General features: G+C 42.4%; 1 protein-coding gene across 3 annotated transcripts in view; it reads right to left on the bottom strand.

The window, feature by feature from the left end:
• cdk14 (cyclin dependent kinase 14) overlaps positions 1-22,351 on the bottom strand; it is a 210,680-nt gene that overhangs the window by 139,644 nt on the left and 48,685 nt on the right. For all 3 annotated transcript variants that reach the window (XM_084051515.1, XM_084051514.1, XM_084051516.1), the window contains one exon: positions 18,002-18,064. In XM_084051515.1, coding sequence (XP_083907641.1) covers positions 18,002-18,064 — 63 coding nt within the window. The remainder of the gene's footprint in view (positions 1-18,001; positions 18,065-22,351) is intronic.

Here is a 22,351-nt window from a genome sequence, read left to right as displayed (position 1 = left end):
ATCAAGGTCCATTATTTATTGGGAAATTGAGCCACATTTGATGAGATTTAAGCCTCTCCCCAAAGCGTAGAATATTTAGTTATCGTTGGATAAGATTTTGTCCACAATTCCATGCTGTATTGATGTGTATGTACCATATGGGAGAGACAACAGGCAAATATTGATCAAAATAACAATTCTTCAACATTCTCTATTTGTGTTAGACTTCTTGTAAATTAAGTAATGCAGATGTTTAACAATAATTTTACTCTTGAGAACGTAAAATGAAACCAAATGGACCCGTCATTTTGCACTCTCAAGAGTTAAAGATCTATAAGGATCCATTTGGTTACCAACTCTTCCATCATTTAGCTGGGGACCACCCGGGAACCTCCTCAATAAGGACCACTGGTGGTCCCCAGACCACTGGTTGAGAACCACTACCCCTATTGTACTTGATCATACTACAGCGTCACATAAAAGCATCAAAAGCAGCAGATCTACAAGCTCGAAACGCGGCGCGAAGACGCAGATCTTGCTACTTTTGCTATGTTTGAATTTGAATCCTGAAAAGTTACAGTTTTGGACATAATGAGGTTTTTCCACCCAACGGAGACGATATATACACTGGGAAATTCTGAGTTTTAATCCGACTCTGGGGGCGTACAGATGGAACCAAATGGACCCGAGTTACACAGACCCATAAAATTAACACAGAGGATTTTACTGTGTATCTGACTGCCAGTACAAGAATATCACAGTTCACATTTTGTTGTCTTGCGCTGCAGTCCCTGATGAATACGCTGCTGCAAACACAATAACCTCATTTCCCCCCTAAAATCCATTACACATTCAGGGCACTGAACAGGACTTTCAATAACATATTTCCAGAAAACAACGCAATGAATGTTCCAGTCATCATGTAATGCAAGGCACAAAACTCCTTGTCCTGCCATCTGCTTTCATGGAGTCCGTTTCTTGGCTCCTAATGTTTTCTATTTTATGAGCATTTGTTGCCTAAATTGGATTTCTGTCTGTTGGAGTCGTGCTGCATCGCTCTAAAATGTTTCATCGCTCAACAGTTTCAGAATCACTGAAATTATCCCCGTTGTTATTTCTTTATTAGGTTGAGGGCTCCGTGTTGTTGCACCACAGCTCTGCTTCAAAAGCTAAATACAGCTACAGAAACCAGTCTCATTTTCTGATTCTGTGATTAGCTGCTCCCTTAATAAATCACGTTTTCATTCCATACACCTTATGAGTTCAAATTCCTATTGTGCTGCACCTTTGATGTACATAAATCTGGGACCAGGGTATACCACAAATATCTTTGATATACAGTATTACCCAAGATATACAAGCCCACGGCCATGACCGTGGGACAACCAATAGGACAGAAGCATTTGCGAGTGCCGTTGACCGCACTTGCACATTTTGATGAAAATCTGTGCAAATCTTATATGTTTTTTAAGAAAAAAAGGTTATCGTCCCTGGACATAAATATTTTGAGATGGAGATCCGCGGCCAAATACATGTTTACAAACACATACAATTCTTGGGGTCCTTGGTATGAAAAAGTTTTGAGCACCACTGATATAGCAACATAAGTTTTTTTTCAGAAAACTGTTAGGATGTAGACATTTGTAGAATCAGGTCTTGATTCTACAAATGTCTTGACCGCACTCTGGGAACCACTGTTTTATATGAGCAATTCAGTGATCGTATTATTTAATATGTTATAATAGAATAGCGGGTGAATAGCTATTGACCTTCGGAGCTAATAAAATAAAAACTGAATTGGTGAAGTGGGCCTATTTATCCGTTACGATCTTGATTTTCTCTATAGCTGAAAATATCAATATTCCATTGTGGCTGTTTACCTAGACTGTCTAGTCCATTTGTCTTGTGTCTCTGTGTGTGTGTGTGTGTGTGTGTGTGTGTGTGTGTGTGTGTGTGTGTGTGTGTGTGTGTGTGTGTGTGTGTGTGTGTGTGTGTGTGTGTGTGTGTGTGTGTGTGTGTGTGTGTGTGAGTGTCCCTGGGTGAGTCATTACTGTTGATTGAATGCTTTTCAGATCAGGGAGTTGTGAGGAAAGCCTCTCTATCAGAAAGTGAGGCATGGTGAGTGGGTTCATTGTCTCGTTCAAAATGAGAAAGCGCTGTTCAACTCCCAAAACTCATTTACAATTAAGCTCCGTTTCATTCTCTCACAGACACACACACACACACACACACACACACACACACACACACACACACACACACACACACACACACACACACACACACACACACACACACACACACACACACACACGGCTGTCTACAAGCTCACACCATTGCGATTTTATCGATCTGTTTAATCAAAATGTCTAATCATAATCCTATAACCCTGAACTGAATCTTTTCCTAATTGTAAACCTAACTCCCCAAATCTTTTTTTTTGTTTTAACCATGAAACAGCCATTTCTCTTGTGAGGAACAGGACAATTTCTACTTCTTCTAATTAAAAAAAAATAATCTAATTTTATATTTGTCTAGCAATACACATGTGCGCCCGTGCGCGCGCACACACACACACACACACACACACACAAATGTCTTTATTTGAGAAAACATTTATACAATATAAGGGCCCAAATATTTTTCAGTTGCTTCTGATGTCCTATACACTCGAAATAACATGTGCATCAATCCAAACAAGTTCAGAATGCACAGGATATAAACAACACACGTGAACACATTCACACAAAACACGGGAGGATGTAAGATGTACACACACACACACACACACACACACACACACACACACACACACACACACACACACACACACACACACACACACACACACACACACACACACACACACACACACACACACACACACACACACACACACACACACACACACACACACACACACACACGCACCCTGTTTACTCCACCCTCCTGTGTCAATAGTGACCCATCAACCCAGGACACACCCATCATTTCCTCCGTTTGGACTATTGAGCGGCCATCAGACAGATAACTGCCATCAGGCCGTCCTCTGCACCTCAACACATTAATCATCAACAGTGGACTGACCGCTCCTCTGGCAGCTTAGGGAGCAAGATCAGTGTTGCCAGACTTTGCAAGAGAAACATGCCTGTCATCAGGTCTAGTATGAAAACAAGCCCCAAAAGAAGCAAACAGTTTTACCCGCTTGAACCCGGCTTATTTACAGACTATCAGAAAATAGCCGATCTACAAACTCACAGCGCGTCGCAAATGCAGCTGTGAGCATGCATTTGTCTGCTATTTTCAAAAGAATCTTGAAATGCCTTGTGAAATATTGAATATTTTTTCAAAGATTTTAACTACACAAATCTAGTATGGGGGGGGGGGGGTCCCTGGCACAAAATATTTTCAGATTAGGGATGTCTACGGACACATTTGGGAGAACTGGTTTAAACAACATCAGGAAGCAAGGCCCAAATAAGCAACAGATCACACTTTAGAAACAAGCCAAAAACAAGCCAAAAAAAAAATATAAATGCAAACCGCAGCAACCAATATTTACAAGTGACTTAAGAACAAGCCAAAAGTCGCTTATAATACGCAGACCTGGCAACGCTGGATCAGATCAATAGTAGATTATAAACTGGATGTATGCACTGACAACAGCTTCATTATACACTGGTGTTGTGAAGTGGCCCATCGTCCCTCAAATGGGAGGGAGGTTGTTTTGTGACTATGATGTGGTGCCCTTAACAAAGTTCACATTGATTTTATATTGTGCGGGCGTTCCAGAAAACAATGGGGGAAAGATGACGGGAAATAAACAGTCAATATACAATGAAACATGAAGGCCTGATATATACTCAAGGTCCTTACACATATTTGGAGCGTAACCAATAAATGATCTGAAAATGCGTCGCAAATATTTCACGTCAAACTATTCATTTGGCGAAGCTACATTCTTGCAAGTTGATGCTTTCACTTGCGATGAGAAATTGACCTTATTTCGATTTGCATTTGCATTCTGTGTGGATAAACTCTGATTATAAGCTGATTATAGTAATGCAAATAAATTCTACAAAATAAACTCTCCCAGTCACAGCATCCTGTATGATAGAGTGGGTTGGCCTTCCTTGGCTGACAGGCGAAACAAACACTGGTACCTGTTTATTTTTAAGGCAGTGGATGGGACCATTACCATTGTATATTAAATCTCTGCTGGAATGGAATCATGGAACATAATAGGACACGCTCCAATGACTGGCTCACGTCACGCTAAAGATCCCACCAGGCAAAGACTGAACTGGGAAAAACAGCCTTTTGTTTTAGTGCCCCAACCACTTGGAATGACCTACTGTACAGCGTAAATTTAATTATCTCCCATAACATACGGTCAATTTAAATCTTTGATTGCAGATCTACCCACAGATAGTTTTAAACTTGTGTTGTATCACACATTAGGGGGACATTTTTGTTTTGTTTGGTTTTATAATTGATGTGAAAATGAAATTGCACTTGGATTGTGATGCATCTCGACAACACTGTGAATGAGGGCAACCTCAATGTCCTTTCGAGAATAACTAAAGGTTAGAATAAATTGCACACAATGCACAACTTTTGATATTTACTCCCGAGCAGAGGAACTTTTTACGATTGTTCGTTCCTCAGAGATTTGGCAGTTCTCATTAATTTGCCGTGTGTGTGTTTGAGTGTGTCCGACAACACATCAATCAGCGAGTAAATGAGTCAAGTACATTCCTGTGAACTTCGGTTCTGCATCTTTTATCATTTTCTCTCCCAGTCTCAGCCAATTAGGCAGCTCGGAGCAGCATGCTGAGTCCAATCAGGGGGTTCGCACTCGCACTGGCATCTGAAGTCACCGGGTCAACAGTTTTAGAGATTCCTCAACTCTGCCCGGCGATGAGACGAAACAGCGGCGTCGGAGAATTAGCAAGGGAAATGTGTGTTTACTCATGTATATCAAAACTGGCTTGTCAGAGCTAGGCCCTGGCCGGCCTTGTTAAGTACTGTATGTGACTGTGCTGCATAAAAAAACATAAACAGAACTTATCTCTGCAACCCCCGACGCAAACGTCAAAAGCTGCTTAACCCATTAAAACCGAGGAAGCGTCTGTGTAAAAAAACGCTTAGGATTTAGAGCAGTGCTTCTCAAAAATAGCAGATATACAAGCTCTCGTGCCGCGCTGCGAGCTTGAACATCTGCTATTTTTGAAAGAAAGTTGAGAACCACTAATTTAGAAGGCATTTATAGAATCGTCCCTCAGGTCTTAACGGGCTAACGGAGACGCTTACTGTTTCGGCAAACAGAGAGAAACAGAGCTCTGCCGCCCCAATTAGCATAATACTATTTGATAGAATGTGCAGATCAAAGGGTATCGACTGTTTGGACGATTCTAGCATGTAACCCCTACTTGTTTTCAAGATGGCCCCGATTTAAAGGGAAATTACAGTACACACAGGAGCTGTCAGATTGAGTGGACAGATTTAAATTCAGGCTGGGTCGTCCCGCATGCTAAAAATGGAGGAAAAAAATGGAAAAGGAAGATTTACGTGTCTGTCGGGCGGTTTTGTGCGACTCTATACTCTCATCTTGTGTTTGCCAGTGGTACAGCTGGAGTTTCACTGGTGGAAGAGTACTCTTTTACCACAATATAAAGAAAATACCCCATTACAAGTAAAAGGCCTTACAACTGCAATTTTGTAACCTTTTTCTTATAATTTTGTATTTTTTAGTACAGATCTTCTCTTCTGGGGGATCCCTGGTGCAAAACGTTTTCAGAGAGGGGGGGGGTCCACGGCCAAATGTAAGTTGGAGATCCTTGAAACTAAAAAGTTTGAAAACCATAATGGTGCCGTGATGGGAGTGCTGTCCTGCGGATCGCACTGTAGATTATATGGTTCAGCTGACTGATTTAAGTTCCTGTTTTTGGTTTTGTGTATTGTTGTTGTTTTTCTTTTTATTCATATCTCATTTCACTTTTGTCTTGTCCTCTGTGTATTTCATTTGGGAGGAAAAAAACAAAAACAAACTTGTCATGTTACTGTTTGTTCTTAACTGGGATCTATGAGCAATGCTATATGTTGTGGATATGTATGTATGCAATGAATGCTTCTGTTAAAATCAAATAAACAAAGGTTAAAAAAAATATTAAAAATTTGAGAACCATTGAAGTACAGTACTTGACTAAATGTACTTGGTTACTTCCCACCAGTGGGTTCAGTACAGTTACAGTACAGTTGGAGCTCATGGCGGTCACACACTTGGCAGGCTGACAGAGCAGACATCTGCTATGAGACATAACAGGCTCAGCCCACTAGAATAAGTGACCAGGATCCGTCCGTCCGTCTGTCCGTCCGTCCATCTGGCAGGAGGAGGTATTTGAAAGGACGCCGGCGGACAAAGGCGTCAACTACACTAATTAACCCACTGTAACGAGGCGGGGAGAGATAACGAGAGAAAGAGAGCGAGAGATAAACCAAAGGGAGAACATGAAGCGATACAGACATCCAGACTGGCAACAGAAAGGGAGGGGGGGGGGCAAGTTGTAGAGAGGAACTTAGTACATTTTGTTGCTGTCGGGCAAAAACCTCTTATCTCCATATTTAAATGTATGTTTGTGCTTTTTTGGTGAATTAACGTCCTACTTGAGCATACTACACAAAAGCATCAAAAGTAGCAGATCTACAAGCTTGTTTTGGACATAAGTTTTCCCCACGACCGAGACGATGTACTCAAGTACTGTACTTAAGTAGTAAAGTACAACGTCAGGGTTTACTTGGGTATTTCCAAGTAGACAAGACATTTTTTCCCCCTATACTACAATATTCCATGATTTTTCAAAGGTACGGTAAAATCGCTCGCTTTTGCTGGCAATTGCGTCGCACTATTACACTATTACTCTGGCAGTCAAAGAGTTAAAAACTGCACTTTGATATTACACTTTTAAACTGTGTTTCAAGCCAGTCAATATGCTGTGGCAAATATGCCTTACTGCTAAAAAGGTTAAGGTATTTAACCTGTATGGAATAACAGTGAATATGTGAAACGTGAATTAATGTGATTTGAATATGTATTTTATGAACTAGAAGTTGTGCTAACTTCATCTCCTGTGATGTTGTCTATCTTTGTACATGTTCATTCCATTACAGAGTGTACAGCAGTGCTCACTGTTCACGGGTCTGCCATGACAGGTGTGAGTAGCGGCCTGCACTCTAGATGTGCCTGAGACTTTAGTATTTCTACATTGTCTGAGTACTTCTTCCACCCACTGAACAGAGTGATACAGACATCCAGACCCAAGCACTAGAGGGGGGTACGAGGTAAGAGCTGTGGGGGGGTTGACAGGACTGTAATATCACATGGAGAAAAGGGGGCGCAGTCAGTGGTGTAAAGTAACTAAGTACATTTACTCAAGTACTGTACTTACTTTGCTGGAGTATTTCCAATGTTCAGTACTTTTACTTCTACTCCATTACATCTGAGAGGCAATTAGTGTACTTTTACTCCGCTACAATTATGTGACAGCTTTAGTTACTTAGTTACTTTGCAGTTATAAATCATTATATTATAAAACATACATTAACCACTTTAGCCATATTTTATACCTAGGCTATTTGAAAATAGCCAATCTACAAGCTCACAACGCGTCACATCGCGACGCGTTGTGAGCTTGTAGATCGGCTATTTTCAAACATTTTAGTACTTTTACTTTTGGTACTTTAGGTATGTTTTGATTCCAATACTTTGGTACTTTTACTCAAGTAACATTTTGAACACAGGCCTTTTACTTGTAACAGAGTATTGTCATATTGTGGTATTGATACAGTACGTTTACTTAATTAAAATATCTGAGTACTTTTTCCACCACTGGGCGCAGTAAGGAGAGGAGAGGAGAGGAGAGGAGAGGAGAGGAGAGGAGAGGAGAGGAGAGGAGAGGAGAGGAGAGGAGAGGAGAGGAGAGGAGAGGAGAAGGAGTTAATCCTGGAATGTGTATATAGGCCTGGCTGGTCCCCGGGGGAATTCCAGCCTGAGATCAGCTGCTGCTGATGGGATTGAGGGATGAGAGGAAAAAAGGAATTACCAACATAACCACAGAACCAGCAAGCATTTCCTTTTATCCATGTTAACCCTGACATGTTGTTGCTGTTGGGCAGAAACCTCTTATCTCCATTTTTTATCTTTCTGGCGAAAACAATCGATCTAACAAGCTCACAACAACGCATTTCGAGGTGACACGTTGTGAGCTTGTAGATCGTCTAGTTTCATTTGTTGTGCAACAAAGTACATAGGCCGGGCGTCCCTATTCATGTAATAATAATAGGTGAATATTCGGCGAAAGTAGCATCGGTGAAGTGTGCGTGTGTGTGTGTGCGCGTGCGCGTGTGCATGTGCGTCCGTGCGTGGTATATGAGTCTACAGGGGGTGCCTGGGAAGCAGAAGATTGCTGGTTTGATTTGTTCAGGGATTCCAGTGATTCTCAAACTTGTTAATTTCAAGGACCCCATCTTTGGTACTCTATGTAATTAGGCCACGGACCCCCATAACTCTGAGAGTGTGTACAAATGGAAGCAAATGGACCCGTAAGGAAGGGGAACATGTCTTGGAATAAACCAGATCATTTCACATATCTGGAAGGATCACGATGGGGGAACAAGTCGACAACATTCAAAACCGGATACAACAAAGCACACACGACCTTCATAAGACTTAAAGGGATAGCTCACCCCAAAAGAATCTTTTTTCTATCATTAGTCATGATGACTTTGAATTTGATGACCGGCAGCGGTTTGGGTAGGAAACACAAAGAGTCTCCTTTGTGTCTCGTACCGGTCCGCTGGACATCAAATTATTGGCTTAGGAATGTGACAAAAACAAAAAATATCCATGAATTCAAGTCTCCATTGGGTGACTATTTTATATCAATTATTGATAGAAAAAAGTCATTTTGGGGGTGAACTATCCCTTTAAACACAATCTAGAAATCAAGCCAACACAGAAGCACAAAAACAAAACAAAACACAGAATCTACCAAAGATGCTGATGCATACTATCCACACTACTGTACGGTGCAGAATAACTGGAAAACCACAGAAATGTACATCCCCAAGGACCCCAAACTCTCCACCTTCCATACATCATGCCTGTGCAGAGTCCTGCACATATACTGTAAATAACTGTATATGTAACTATAACTGTAAATTAATGATTGGCTTAATGTGCAACATTGTTTTCTCACTTGACATTAAACAAGCCAACATAAAGTAAAAGGAGTGTATACAGGGTATCTGCGCATTTCTAAAGTTACAATTTAAGTACTTTTAAGACCTTTTTAATACCAAATTGGCCAAATAGTCTAATATTATGTAGGAAAGAAGCAAACATTGTGAAAAAAGCCGATCTAGATCGGCTATTTTCACAGCATTTATCTGTAGAACCGAGTCAAACTAAATGTAATGCCTACAATTCCAAGTGCTTGTCAGGGTGAGGGGGTCCCCAGTTCAAACATTATTTTGAGGGGTCGCGGCCTGAACATTTTGGGAAGTCTTACTGTAAACTACCACTATTTACAAGCCACTTTACAGAAAAACAAGCCCACAGTTGCTTATAATAAACAGACCTGGCAACGCTGAAAAACACAGGTGCAGATGTGAGAGCTCCTTCAGCATCACAATGACAACTTGGTTGTAAACTTCAAGCACTTCCTAAAACATCACATAAATATCGCTGCACCATACTAATAATGTTTTATATGTCTCTGGTCTTTATGATTGATTACAGTTAGTCAGTGTCGTGGCTGTAATTGAGCACAAGTGGCTGTGACATCATCCGCAGGCTGCCAGGGAAGTGCTCTGCTTATTAGATTGTATATGCACAGCGGGGCGGGGGGGTTCATCTCCCAATGAGATCTACACAGATCAATGGCAACCCGATATGCCAAGCGATGCATGGAAGAGCTACTCATATTTTGTACGTAAGTAAAAGTAGCAATACCACGACGTATAACGTTGCTGTCGGGCAGAAACCTTTACCTCCAAATTTTTACTTTTTGTGTTTTTCCGTAAATTAACGCCCTACTCGATCATTCTACAGCGTCACACAAAAGCATAAAAAAATTGTAGATCTGCAAGCTCAAAACATGGCTCGAAGTACGGCTTGAAACGCATCTCAAAACGTGGCGCGAAGTGGCACTCATCGAGCCACTTTTCGAGCTTTCAAAAGCTTTTTTTTAAGCTTTCAAAAGCTTTTTTTTAAGCTTTCAAAGTTTTTTCACTTTTCGAGCGCGTTTTAACGATTCAAACTACCTCAAAATTGTACTTAAAGCAGCACTATTGTGTGCAACATTTCTTTTATAAATAAAATTTAATTGTGTCCGTTTGTCTGTTTGGTAGAGTAATACAATATAAATTATACAATTGGTGTGGTTGTATTTTGTCTCCCTGCTCTTCTATTGAGACATTTACTGTATATCGTGTCAAAGGTCATGTCTCACCTAGACACAGGATCTGACATGAATTTTGACCTGAAGGTCAAGATTCAATTTATCTCAATGGTAAACAAAAAAGGCAGCACTTAGGCAGGAAACTGGGTTCAAATCCGGGGTAGAAGAGGAAAGTTACATTAGTGCAGCTTTAAAGTACCGTACTTGAGTAAATGTACTTCTACCCAATGAGATCTCAACAGATCGATGGGAACCCGACACAGCCATCGCCTCCTCGCCATGTCAGCAAGCCGGAGCGGCAGGTAGCATTAACTTTTACACAATTACATTACGAGGGAAGCTACTGTTACAGCATCAATCATATCAACCTCACGTGCAAAACGTATGTATTGACCGTTAAATGCCTAGTGGGCTGACCGGCTGATCCCTTCCGCTTACATTGCAGCCGCGGTAAATCAGTGTTCTCGTTTGAGAGAAATTATGGGAATGTAAATTATACTAAATCATATTAATGCATGTACAGTAGCATACACACAGGCTGTGTAGTAGCAATGAATATAGCAACACACATCCAGGTCCAACAGAGCTGTTCTGGAAGGGATGAGCTCGGCTGTGTCAGCACTTTTCCACTAGGTGCAGACTCACCTCGACTCTATTCACTTTTTTGGGTTTTCCACAGGCACAAAACATTTTCAGATGGGGGTCCGTGGGGATCCGTGTGTGAGTGCGGCTCCTTTTGTACTCTGCTGACTGATTGACTCATTTCCATGCAGAGTGGAAAGAAGACTTTTTTTTCACAATGTCTGCCTTATATGTAACACCAGCGTCTTTGCAAAGAAAGGAAACGTGGAGAGACATTTTACAACACTTCATAAAAAGTTCAACAGTGAATTCCCTCCCAACAGTGAATGGAGAAGGACAAAGTTGAGCGAACTGAAAGCACAGTTAACCGGACAGCAGTCATTTTTCACAAAGCCCACTTCAAAAGCAAAGGCAGCCAGCCACTGAAGCATCATTCCGGGTCAGCCATATGCTCATTCAAAGTAAAAAGTAAAAAGTGTGCTCTGAGTTGAGTGGTGCATTATGCCTTCATGTGACTGTATGCTTTGTTATAAAATGTTTGTGGTAAAGAGTAACTTTACCAAACATTCTCTTCTTTGCAATTAAACCTTTTCCAATGTGGAGTAATTGGAATGATAAATAAATGCATTCATTGGTTTTGAAACAGTTCTAATGCCTTAATGTTGTTATTTAGCCCCCATAGGTACATTTTAAAGTATTTTCAGCAATGGAATAATTGATTTTTGGTTGGTAGATCACGTTGAGCTCGCAATTTTAAAAGTAGTCCTCAAGTCAAAAAAGTGTAGGCACCCCAACTTTAGTGCTTAACTAAACCCAGCCGTAGCAGCAGTCGTCCCTGAGGAGTCATTGACGTCCACAATTACACCCCTATATGGAAGCCTGCAGGATAGTGCTGAGTGGGCCGCTGTACAGCGGCGCAGGCTGATGTGTGTCGATACGCAACATTAAGGCCAGCAGCGTACAGACGCTCTATGGGACAGATATGGGACCTGGACACACTGGCTGGCAGATGGTAGCCTCTTCTCACTCCATTTAACACTGCTTTCTTAAGCCTCTTCCCTTTACTGGCGTCTTCACCGTCCCCCACAACGCACCCCACCCCACCCCACCCCACCATCCCTGCAATCAGCAAAGTGTCGCTTTTAAAGATTCCACAATGAGTCCATGACTCGGTTTCCTTTGTCTTTTGGGGTGTCCAAAACTGGATTTTTTTTGGTCACAAGCTGTAAGACTTTTCATTGGTTCGATCTATGTTTTTGGGCATGTCATCATAGGCAACATAAAAAAAAGATGTTGGTCAACAATATTGAAAATGGCAGATACACAAGCCAATCGTAGAGCGACTGATTTGGCTATGTTTGACCATTTTTTAAAGTATAAGATGGGGCATAAGGGCATTAATATTTGTAAAACCCGCAGAAAGATGTGAAGTGTGACTAATAGCATTGATTTATGAAGCAAACAAACAAACTAAAACTGAACATGGAGATAGAAGGTTGTGTGCGTGTGTTATGGATGCACATAATGAATCAGTCATGCAAACATAAAGCACACACATCTGCCTCTTCTTCTCTCTCTTCTCATTTCCATTCTTTTTGGCCCAAATCAGTCAGTTTGCATGCATGGCCTGCCGAGCAGCCCAGAGAATGAGATTTCACCAATTAGGCTACGGTCTGTACAACACCAGCACTGGAAGAAGTACTCACATGTTTTACTTGAGTAAAAGTAGAAATACCACAAATAATGTTACAAATTAAGACCTGTATTCAACAGTTAACTTGTGTAAAAGTACAAAAGTATTGGCCTCAAAATATGCTTCAAGTAGACATGGACTGACAGATACAGAGATCTCCATATATGGTCATATCAGCATGCCCATATATGGGAATATACTGATGACATCAGGGATCTCCATAAATGGGTATAAACGGGACATGGACTGACAGATACAGATATCTCCATATATGGGCATATCAGTTGGATTGGCGGTGTGACGTAGGTGTGAGAACTGCGTAGCGGCCCCGAACATCTATATAAATCTGCAAAGTAACTACAGTAGTGACTAAAGCTGTCAAAAGTACAATATTTGCCTGGATATGTAGTGGAGTAGAAGTATAAAGATGTATTAAGAAATGGAAATACTCGAGTAAAGTAAAAGTTCCTCAAAATTGTACTTTTGTAAACAGTACCTGGGTAAATGTACTTAGTTACTTTCCACCAGTGAGAAGTATTAGCCTTGGGCCTGAACAGTGCATTTGAGCTGCTCATTGCTTTACTCAGCCAGTGTCCCAGTGAAACTGGATGCTCAGAGCCCTCCAGTGTGCTGCTGTCATTTTGATGTATGGCCCCCTACTTTACCCACAAAATGAGAGGGAATATCAGGCAGGAGAGCCAGACTGGACTTCATCTCACTGATAGATAACACACAGCCTATCCTCCTCACATCTTTTTCATAATGCTCGTCTCCATGGAGGAAAAACGCTCTTAATGAGTCCGTTAGTGATAGCTATGTTATCGTTTACTTCTACTTCTGAAAGGTGGGGTCTGCGGACCCCTAGGGGTCCGTGAGGAGGTTCTAGGTTCTCAGAAAAATTTGTTAAGCCCTATTGTATACATCAGCATTTATTTTTTTGTACTTTTACTTTGGTACTTTTTGGTATATTTCAATGCCAATACTATTGTACTTTTACTCAAGTTAAGTTTGAATGCAGGCCTTTTTACTTGTAACAGAGGTTATTGCTATAATAGCAATAGTTATAATAATAACAATGCTATTTATACTTAAGTAAGACAATCAGGACACTTCTTTCACCACTGTTCATCTCACTGTATAGATAACGCACAGCCTATCCGGCTCCCATCTATATCATAATGCTCCACTCGATGGAGAGAAAATAATGCTCATAATGGGTGTGATGGTGATAACTACGTCATGGTTAGCAAGGCAGTGTGCTGTTAGCGGATAGATTGTTGTTGATGGGGGGGGTGCCGAGGTGATAGATTATGCAAATGACTGGTGGTCAAATGCCACCGCAGAGCCTATCTCTCCCCCTCTGAAACGCCAATTAGTGTGGAAGAGTAATCATGCTTTATGATTACCCGTGTCTGCACCCGCACGCACGCACACTTTATAATGACAATTTAAGCATTTACGCCCGTATCCACCGCAACGTACAAGTGCGAGATCGGAATAAGCACAGTAAACATGAACTCTAGTCAGCAAACAAGGTATATAGTCAAATAAATAGAGTCCAGAGAGAACATTGTAGTATAGTGCCTCAAAGAGACCATATATATATAGCACATATATGTATAGCATATCGGGTAAACAATTAACCTAGCATCTACAAGCTCGCAGCGCGCAACTAAGTGACACGCTGTGAGCTTGTATATCTGCTATTTTTCAATAGCCAACGCAAAAATCTAAAATGACACAGAAACTTTCCCGATTTTAATGGTCTAAAACAACATGTTAACAAACATCTAAGTGACATTCTGTACACATGTACACATAGGCCTATGTGGTGAAGGAAGGAAACACACACACACACACACACACACACACACACACACACACACACACACACACACACACACACACACACACACACACACACACACACACACACACACACACACACACACACACACACACACACACACACACACACACACACACACACACACACACACACACACACACACACGCTCTCTGCTTAACCATTAATTATATTACAGTAGTAGTAGGAGTGTGTGTGTGTGTGTCTAAATGCTAATTTGATCCATCAGCGGCAGACTAAACGCTAATAGCTTTTATGTCCCTGATTAGTTAATAAGATGGTGGCTGAGTGACGAGGCTTCCCTCACAAAGCACTCTAATGAAGGAAATTAAACTGCAGCCGTTTGCCCGTCCGTCCGCTGTGACGAGCTTTGTAAGATCTGCTAAATTTTTTTGCAGAATGTTCACATATTTTCACAAAATGTTCACCTATTCTTATGACACCCACAGAATAGGGGACGCTAGGGTAGGGTGACCAAATATTCAGCAGTGCAAAGCGACGTGTTTCGTGCTTGTAGATCTGCTACGTTTGCTATTTTTGAATTTGAATCCTGAAAAGTAACAGTTTTTGGACATATGAGGTGTTTTTATTTGTAAATGAATGCCCGATCATTGATGAGAAGAGTGTCGGACAAAAGTAGCAAACATTTCCGATTTATACAAGCTCGTTGTGTGAGCTTGTAGATCTGCTATTTTTGCTACTTTGGATTCTTTCTTTTTTTTTACTTAAAGTGAAAAGTGTTTCTGTAGGTTTTGTAAATTCAACCAATGAAAAGTATTAACAAGAGCTTGTGACAAAATAATGACTACAGTACATCGGATCCAGTGGAACACAGGTCCCCCCCCCCCCCCCCCCATTTTCTGAAAAGTAACAGTTTTGGACATACAAGGTTTCCACCCTACGGCAACGATTATGATGGACTTAATGAGGCCGAGGAGGGATGGAGGGAGGGAGGGGGTGTTGGCACGATGTGCCGCCCGCCCGCGCACGTGGAGGATGATGCCACACAAGCCTACGTATACACCCGTTATGTAACAAACCGCTCACACCTTTTGTCAGCACAGATTTATGCTAAGTACTACTTTCTTCTCCTTGCTGTTGACAGCAGCGGTGTCGAGATTACTGTGAATAAATTAGGATTATCCTGAGAGAGAGGGTGTGTGTGTGTGTGTGTGTGTGTGTGTGTGTGTGTGTGTGTGTGTGTGTGTGTGTGTGTGTGTGTGTGAGGGGTGTATAGTGGGGCGTGTTGTCATTGGTGTTGGAACGACACCTGTGTTGCTGACTATCAGTCTGCTGACAGCTTTGGCTGACTTGACGACGGTGTCCCTTAGGATCTCGTCGTCACGCGCCGGAAACCTCGGCGTGCATGACGTCCCCCCCCGCGGGACGCTGAAGTGACACTGTCACTTCAAACCACAACCCAGACAGACAGACAGACCCACAGTTATCTTTTAAACCATGGCTGAGGGAGGAAACAAAACATCTTCCAAGCACTACATAGATTACGGTCTCAAAACCTTAATTTCAACTCACTAAATCCCATGACGTCGCATGACGGGAGACTCTAGGTATGTCAAGGGGTGCGTTTAAATCGTTTGTCGTCTCCGAGACTTGCTTTCCAGTGTTTACCCAGTATAATTGACATAATCACCCATGTGGAAACGGGGATAAGCGTGCACAGTAAAATCCTCAGTGTTCATTTAACTCTGATGACGAGTGCACACGATGGAAAGGATTTTGATGATGCACAGCCTGGTCCAGAGAGAGGATACAACTACACAACACCAACGCAACTACACAACACCAACGCAACTACACAACACCAACACAACTACACAACACCAACACAACTACACAACACGATGACACAACAACAAGGAGGTCCAGAGAACTCTCAGAGAGAGGGACAGAGGGGCAGGTGGGAGGAACAGACAAGAGCAGGGAGGAGGTCTAATGATCTGGCAGCTAACTGGAAAACAAACACTCTACAAGGAGTGTGTGCGTGTGTGCGTGCATGCGTGCGTGTGTGTGCGTGCGTGCATGCTTGTGTGCACTTGTTTAACTATAACCTACTTGCGATTTAAAGAAAAAAATATTTGGGGAGTTAGGCCTCCAACTAGTAAAGGATTCAGGTTAGGGTTAGGCCTTTAGAGGTTAGGTTTAGGGGGTTGGGGATAGGGTTTATGCATAAAATGCATTCCATAAAACCACCGTTCAAAAATGTTGATGTCTTCACCAGTATAGTAATACAATCGTGTGCGTAGCGTCGTAGCATGCAGAGGAGGAGGAGGATGTTCTCATGCCAGAACCGCTTTTGCAACAGAATCAAAACATCTTCATTCCCACTCCCACGTCCCTCTTTGAAGTCCCACTCCATGGTTAGTGGGAAACGGGAGGCTTCACACAGTTTAATAAGCTGGGCGTATGACAGACAGACAGACAGACAGACAGGCAGACGGACAGACGGACAGATGGACAGATGGACATACGGGCGGACGGCAGCAGTTTAATTTCCCTCATTAGTGCGTTTTGCGAGGGATCGTCACTCACTCAGCCATCATCTTATTTACTAATCAGGGGCCATTAAAGCTTATTAGCGTGTCTGCTGCTTGATGGATTAAATTAGCATTCAGACACAAACACACTCGTACAACTACTGTAACATAATTAATGGTGCGTGTGTCATCTCAACTCAACGCAACTTCACTGTCACATCATGGGATTTTACAGTAGGGTTGGATATTGCCTAAAACCTCAAGATATGATACGCGTCACGATAGAGGCCGCGATACGATAATTATCGCGAGACAGAGGCCCACGGCACAATACGTATCACGATACACGTTGGGTTTTGAATAGTTAGTGAATAGTTGTTTCTCCCAGGATTTTTTTTTTTAATGTTTAAGTGTTAGTGTGTGGAATGTGGAATGCCACCCTCCCTTAAAAAATGTGGATCACTGGCTACCTTCAACACAGGCCTAAAAATACATCTTTCAGGAGGCCAAAAGGGGGGGGTAAACTCACTTTTTCCCATAAGAAGGAGATGGCATTCACTGCTGCCATGTATTTCTCTTTCCCCCTTTTCTACTTTGTACGTAGTGTTTTAAGATTTGTTGATGACATTGTATTTTGGTGTTGTTATTATTATGCTATGTTGATGAATTGAATACATAGGACCACAATGGAAAGACAGAGGGCAGAGAGAGAGAGAAACATTGGAGAGATTTGAAAACAGGACATGGCAGTAATGGGTGGAGCCACCAGCAGGCAGCATCCCTGGTGTAATGTTTGTGCTCAGTGAACAGAACAGAGTCACTGTGATCAGTGTCCTGCAGAAGGAAACTAATGGAAGAGACTGTGCTGTAGGGTGCTGAGGACTGAGTCTGGCAGTATACTGTACTGTACTGTACTGGAACGTACCTTCACGTTGTCTGGATGCAGACCGCCAGGGTGCTTGTCCATGTACTGACACAGGTCTGTGTGCTGTGGAAAACAAGACAAATTGAACAATTATTATACGATTATAATAAAACGCTCCAATCATAAAGTGCTTTTATTACACCCAAAACACGTTTGGAGCTACACGCTGCTTCTTCATCAGACTGAAGTGAACACAGAGGCAATCAACACGATCACATAGAATGCATTACAAGCTCACATGTGACCATCAGGTCATCCATTATATGGTCCATGATCAATACAATTGAGAGATGGCAATATGGAGACACCACAAGACGTCACTGCTCAGGTATGATTGTGTACATACTATGAAAACCCTGTTCATTTGAGAGATGGCAACATAGACAGACAGACAGACAGACAGACATACAGACTAAGACATAGAGACAGAGACAAAGAACAATGTTAATGCAGTCAGACACTCTGTTCAAGAGGAAGCTTTTCAATCTGCTGCAGTCAGAGACAGGAATGACCTCTTACACAAAAGGTTGAGACCGGACGCTTTGAACCCTATATCGCTCGGCTTTTATTATCAATGATGGATATTCTAAAAGGTAAAAGTTGCCGTCTTATATAGATTGCTATTCTGTTTATTTTGTGTTACCGGGTCTCGGAAAGTAATGCATGGTTACATTTATGTTTTATTGTGTTTTTTATATTGATTGTGCTCTTTCTTTTACTGCGCTTTTGTGTTTTATTTGCTTTTACCCTAATTGATCTATTTTAGCCCCTGTTTCTCCTTTCCCTCATAAGGCCTGGCCTTTTGCCAGTCCACAATTAGAATTGTAAATAAGAAGCTTTCCTTAATTTGTCTTGCATGGTTAAATTAACCCATTAAAAGCAGGAAAGTATCTGTGTCATTTTCGATTTTTGCGTTGGCAATTCAAAAAAATGTTTGAACATTTTTGGAAAATATTGAACAAGTGAGAACTACTGAATTAGAAGGCCTTTTGTGGAATTGGCCTCAGGTCTTAATGGGTTATGGTAAAAAGAAAGAAAAGAAAAGCATTATTGCAATGATATTGCATTGTATCTGGTGGTGTGGCTCTGCTGCCATGATGCTACAGAGACGACAGAATAATCTGGGCAAGCATGACAGACTCTGAGATCACAACCCCCCTGAAGCAGAGCCTAAATATGCAGTTATTACATTGACATGATAATAGACAAACACCCCTCATAGGGCAGAACCTATACAGAAATGTAAATGACATGATAAAAAGCTAGTAGATCTGCTATTTTTGAACATTTTCGAAACATCTTGAAAGTGTTTGAAGAATTTTGCATTTTTTTAACACAAATCTTCTCTTCTGGGGGTCCCTGGCACAAAACATTATCAGATGGCCGGTCCACGGCCAAATTTGTATACATTCCTTGGCATGAAAAAGGTTGAAAACCACTGTACTACAGCGTCCCTCAAAAGTATCAAAAGCAGCAGATCCACAAGCTCGAAACGCGTCACGAAGTGTCACGTTTCGAGCTTGTAGATCTGCTACTTTTGGAGAGGAGCGCTGCCCTTTTAATCCTCCTCCTGGCTGTGTCTGACAACCCGGTCATTTTCGACCTGACGTTGAATTGTTAACCGTTGTTTCAGCCAAGCTATTTGTGCAAATAACGATCAGGACATTTGAGCACAGCAATGGGTTGATGGGTCGTTTGAACATTGTGGACGCTGCATGCAAAGCACTGTGGACATGATATCTATGGCGCTCGTCAGCTCAAAAGGCGTTCTCGGTGGACACGGCGCCTTTACAGATAAAAGGAGCAGGGAAAAAAAACGCTAAAGGAAATGTCATCTTTGTTTACCGTCACTCCCCGAGTGACACTGCTGGTACTGGCAAAAACAAGAAAATCAATGGCCTTGTTAGGTGTACAACACCTTGTACGCTGTACACCTCGAGTCACTGTTGCCGACTAAAGTATGTGTGTGCAGCTGGACGAAACAACACCGCAGACGTGAACTCAATCACACCGCGGCCCCCGTGTCTCTTTCTAGCAAAGCGTTTATGTCTGCCTTGTTTATCAGGCTGAATGATATCTGCTCGCTATCGACAGAGATGTCTGCCACCAGAACCTTTGGGGGACGCCAGGCCTATAACGCAATTGTCTCTGAGTGGAGGGGGGCGGTGACTGCGTGTGTGTGCGAGCGTGTGTGTGTGTGTGTGTGTGTGTGCGCGTTAGATCAGTGAATGGTGTGTGTCACCAGGCGTGTGGCTGCAGTGTGGTATTTACTAACTGCTGCCACCGCTGGGTCCCACAGACCCCCAGATAAATGTCTACGCTCTCATGAATAATTCACATTGCGGCTCAAACAAGCCTGTCCATCTGACTGGAAAACAGCAGCACTCACTCTCTCTCTCTCTATCCATCTCTACTTCTCTCTCCCTCTCCCCCCCCCCCCCCCCCTTTTGTCATTGTATTTTGTCTCGAAAATCTCTTGCTCATCCTTGGCCACCCTGTCTCTCCCTCTCTTTTTCTCTCCCTCCCTCGCTCTCCCATTCCCTGTCCGTCCCATCTCTCTCTCTCTCTCTCTCTCTCTCTCTCACTCTCTAACACATGCACCCTCGCTCTCCTTGTCAATCATCATTAGTCTCTGGAGGAGAGAAATGAATTGATTTGGCTGGCTGGGTGAGAAGCCAGTCTGTATGTAAAGCAGCAGTCCTCTGTCTGGAGGACTGAATCACAGAGAGAGGACTGAACAGCATGGTGAAACTGACCAGGGCTGTCACCATTACACATTTAAGTTGACAATTAACTGTCACTCAAAAATAGTTGTGATTAACGATTTAATAAAACAGGCACAGAGCAGATTTGACAAATAACTGAAATATACAATTATTGACATATTTGATCATTTTTATACAAAGCAGAAATAGCTGATCTACAAGCTTACAAGGTGAAGTGACGCGTTGTAAGCTTGTAGATCTGCTATTTCTGCTTTTTTAATATTTGAAAATGTGTAAAAATCTTTTAACATGGAGACGATTACGACGATTATGCACAAAATGCCACAAATCAAACACAGCATCCTATTGCTGTGAAACTTTGCACGCACACTCCATCCTAATTAGATTGGTAACAGATTTGGGTTAATGGAACTAACATAGTATTTATTTAAAACATAAATGTTATCATTAAAATCTTAGTGTTTTGCCAACTATTTGGGGGCCAATACTCTCACAGCCCACGGTGCCCACCAGTGGCCCCCGGGGGCTGATAATGGCTGGCCCATAGACTTTCCTACCGACAGCGCTACGTCATTAAGCTACGTGTCTAGCTCGTGTGTGTATGTTCATGGTGTTGGAGTGAAAGCCAGTTTTGTATCAATAATGTACGTAGCCCCAACTGGCGGTGTGTGATGTTTGTCTAGCCTGCTATAGCCACACAATGAATACGAATTAACCCAAATGGTCCATTTGGTTCCATTCGTACACTCTCAGAGTTACAGACCCGTAAGGGTCCATTTGGTCCCACAAACTCTCAGAGTTACAGACCGGTATAGGGTCAATTTAGTTCCATTTAGTTCCATTTGCACACTCTCAGAGTTACAGACCTGTAAGGGTCGCGTGTAAATATCCCCTTTTTATTCCTGCATTAAAAAGATTTTTAAACCAAGAAAGAAAAATCACTTATCATCAATTAAAAACAACATCTCATCAAAGACAAGCTCACAACGCGGCACGAAGCGAGGTGTTGTGAGCTTAGATATGCTGTTTTCGCTAGTTTGGGTCCCGTTTTTCTTTTGGGTCTTGAGCTAAAACATTTGGAAACCACTGTTCTAGACGACTAGCCTCCTATAGACGAATCCACAGACGCGACCACACGCCACAGCTATGACTGCCTACAGGCAGCGCGTCTGTGGATTCGTCTATAGGAGCTACACCGTCTGTAAGATGTGTGGTGAGAAACAAACAAACACACAAACACAACACACAAGTAAGACGCTCGAACGCGGGAAGCGAACGCAGCTCGAAAATAACAATAAGAAGAATCGAAAGGAATGAGCAATTGCAGAGAAGTGGGTGGTAGGGGCAGTAGTGCACTCTGGCGGCTGCACACAGGCAGTGCAGGCAGTCACACACAGGCAGTGCACACGGAGCCACAGACAGAGCCACAGACAGAGCCACAGACAGAGCCACAGACAGAGCCACTGACAGAGCCACTGACAGAGCCACACACAGAGCCACAAGCCGAGCACGGTTTCATAGTATGCTCCACTTGGGGCGGAGGCGCGCTTCGCGCCTCCTTCCGCGTTCGCAAACACACATTTTAAATTCATATTTTTCTCTGAGGCGGCCTTACGTACTGATG

This window comes from Gymnoscopelus microlampas (genome assembly GCF_963454915.1).
Source record: "Gymnoscopelus microlampas genome assembly, chromosome: 3".
Classification (NCBI taxonomy): domain Eukaryota; kingdom Metazoa; phylum Chordata; class Actinopteri; order Myctophiformes; family Myctophidae; genus Gymnoscopelus; species Gymnoscopelus microlampas.
This window is presented reverse-complemented; position numbering and strand designations above follow the sequence as displayed.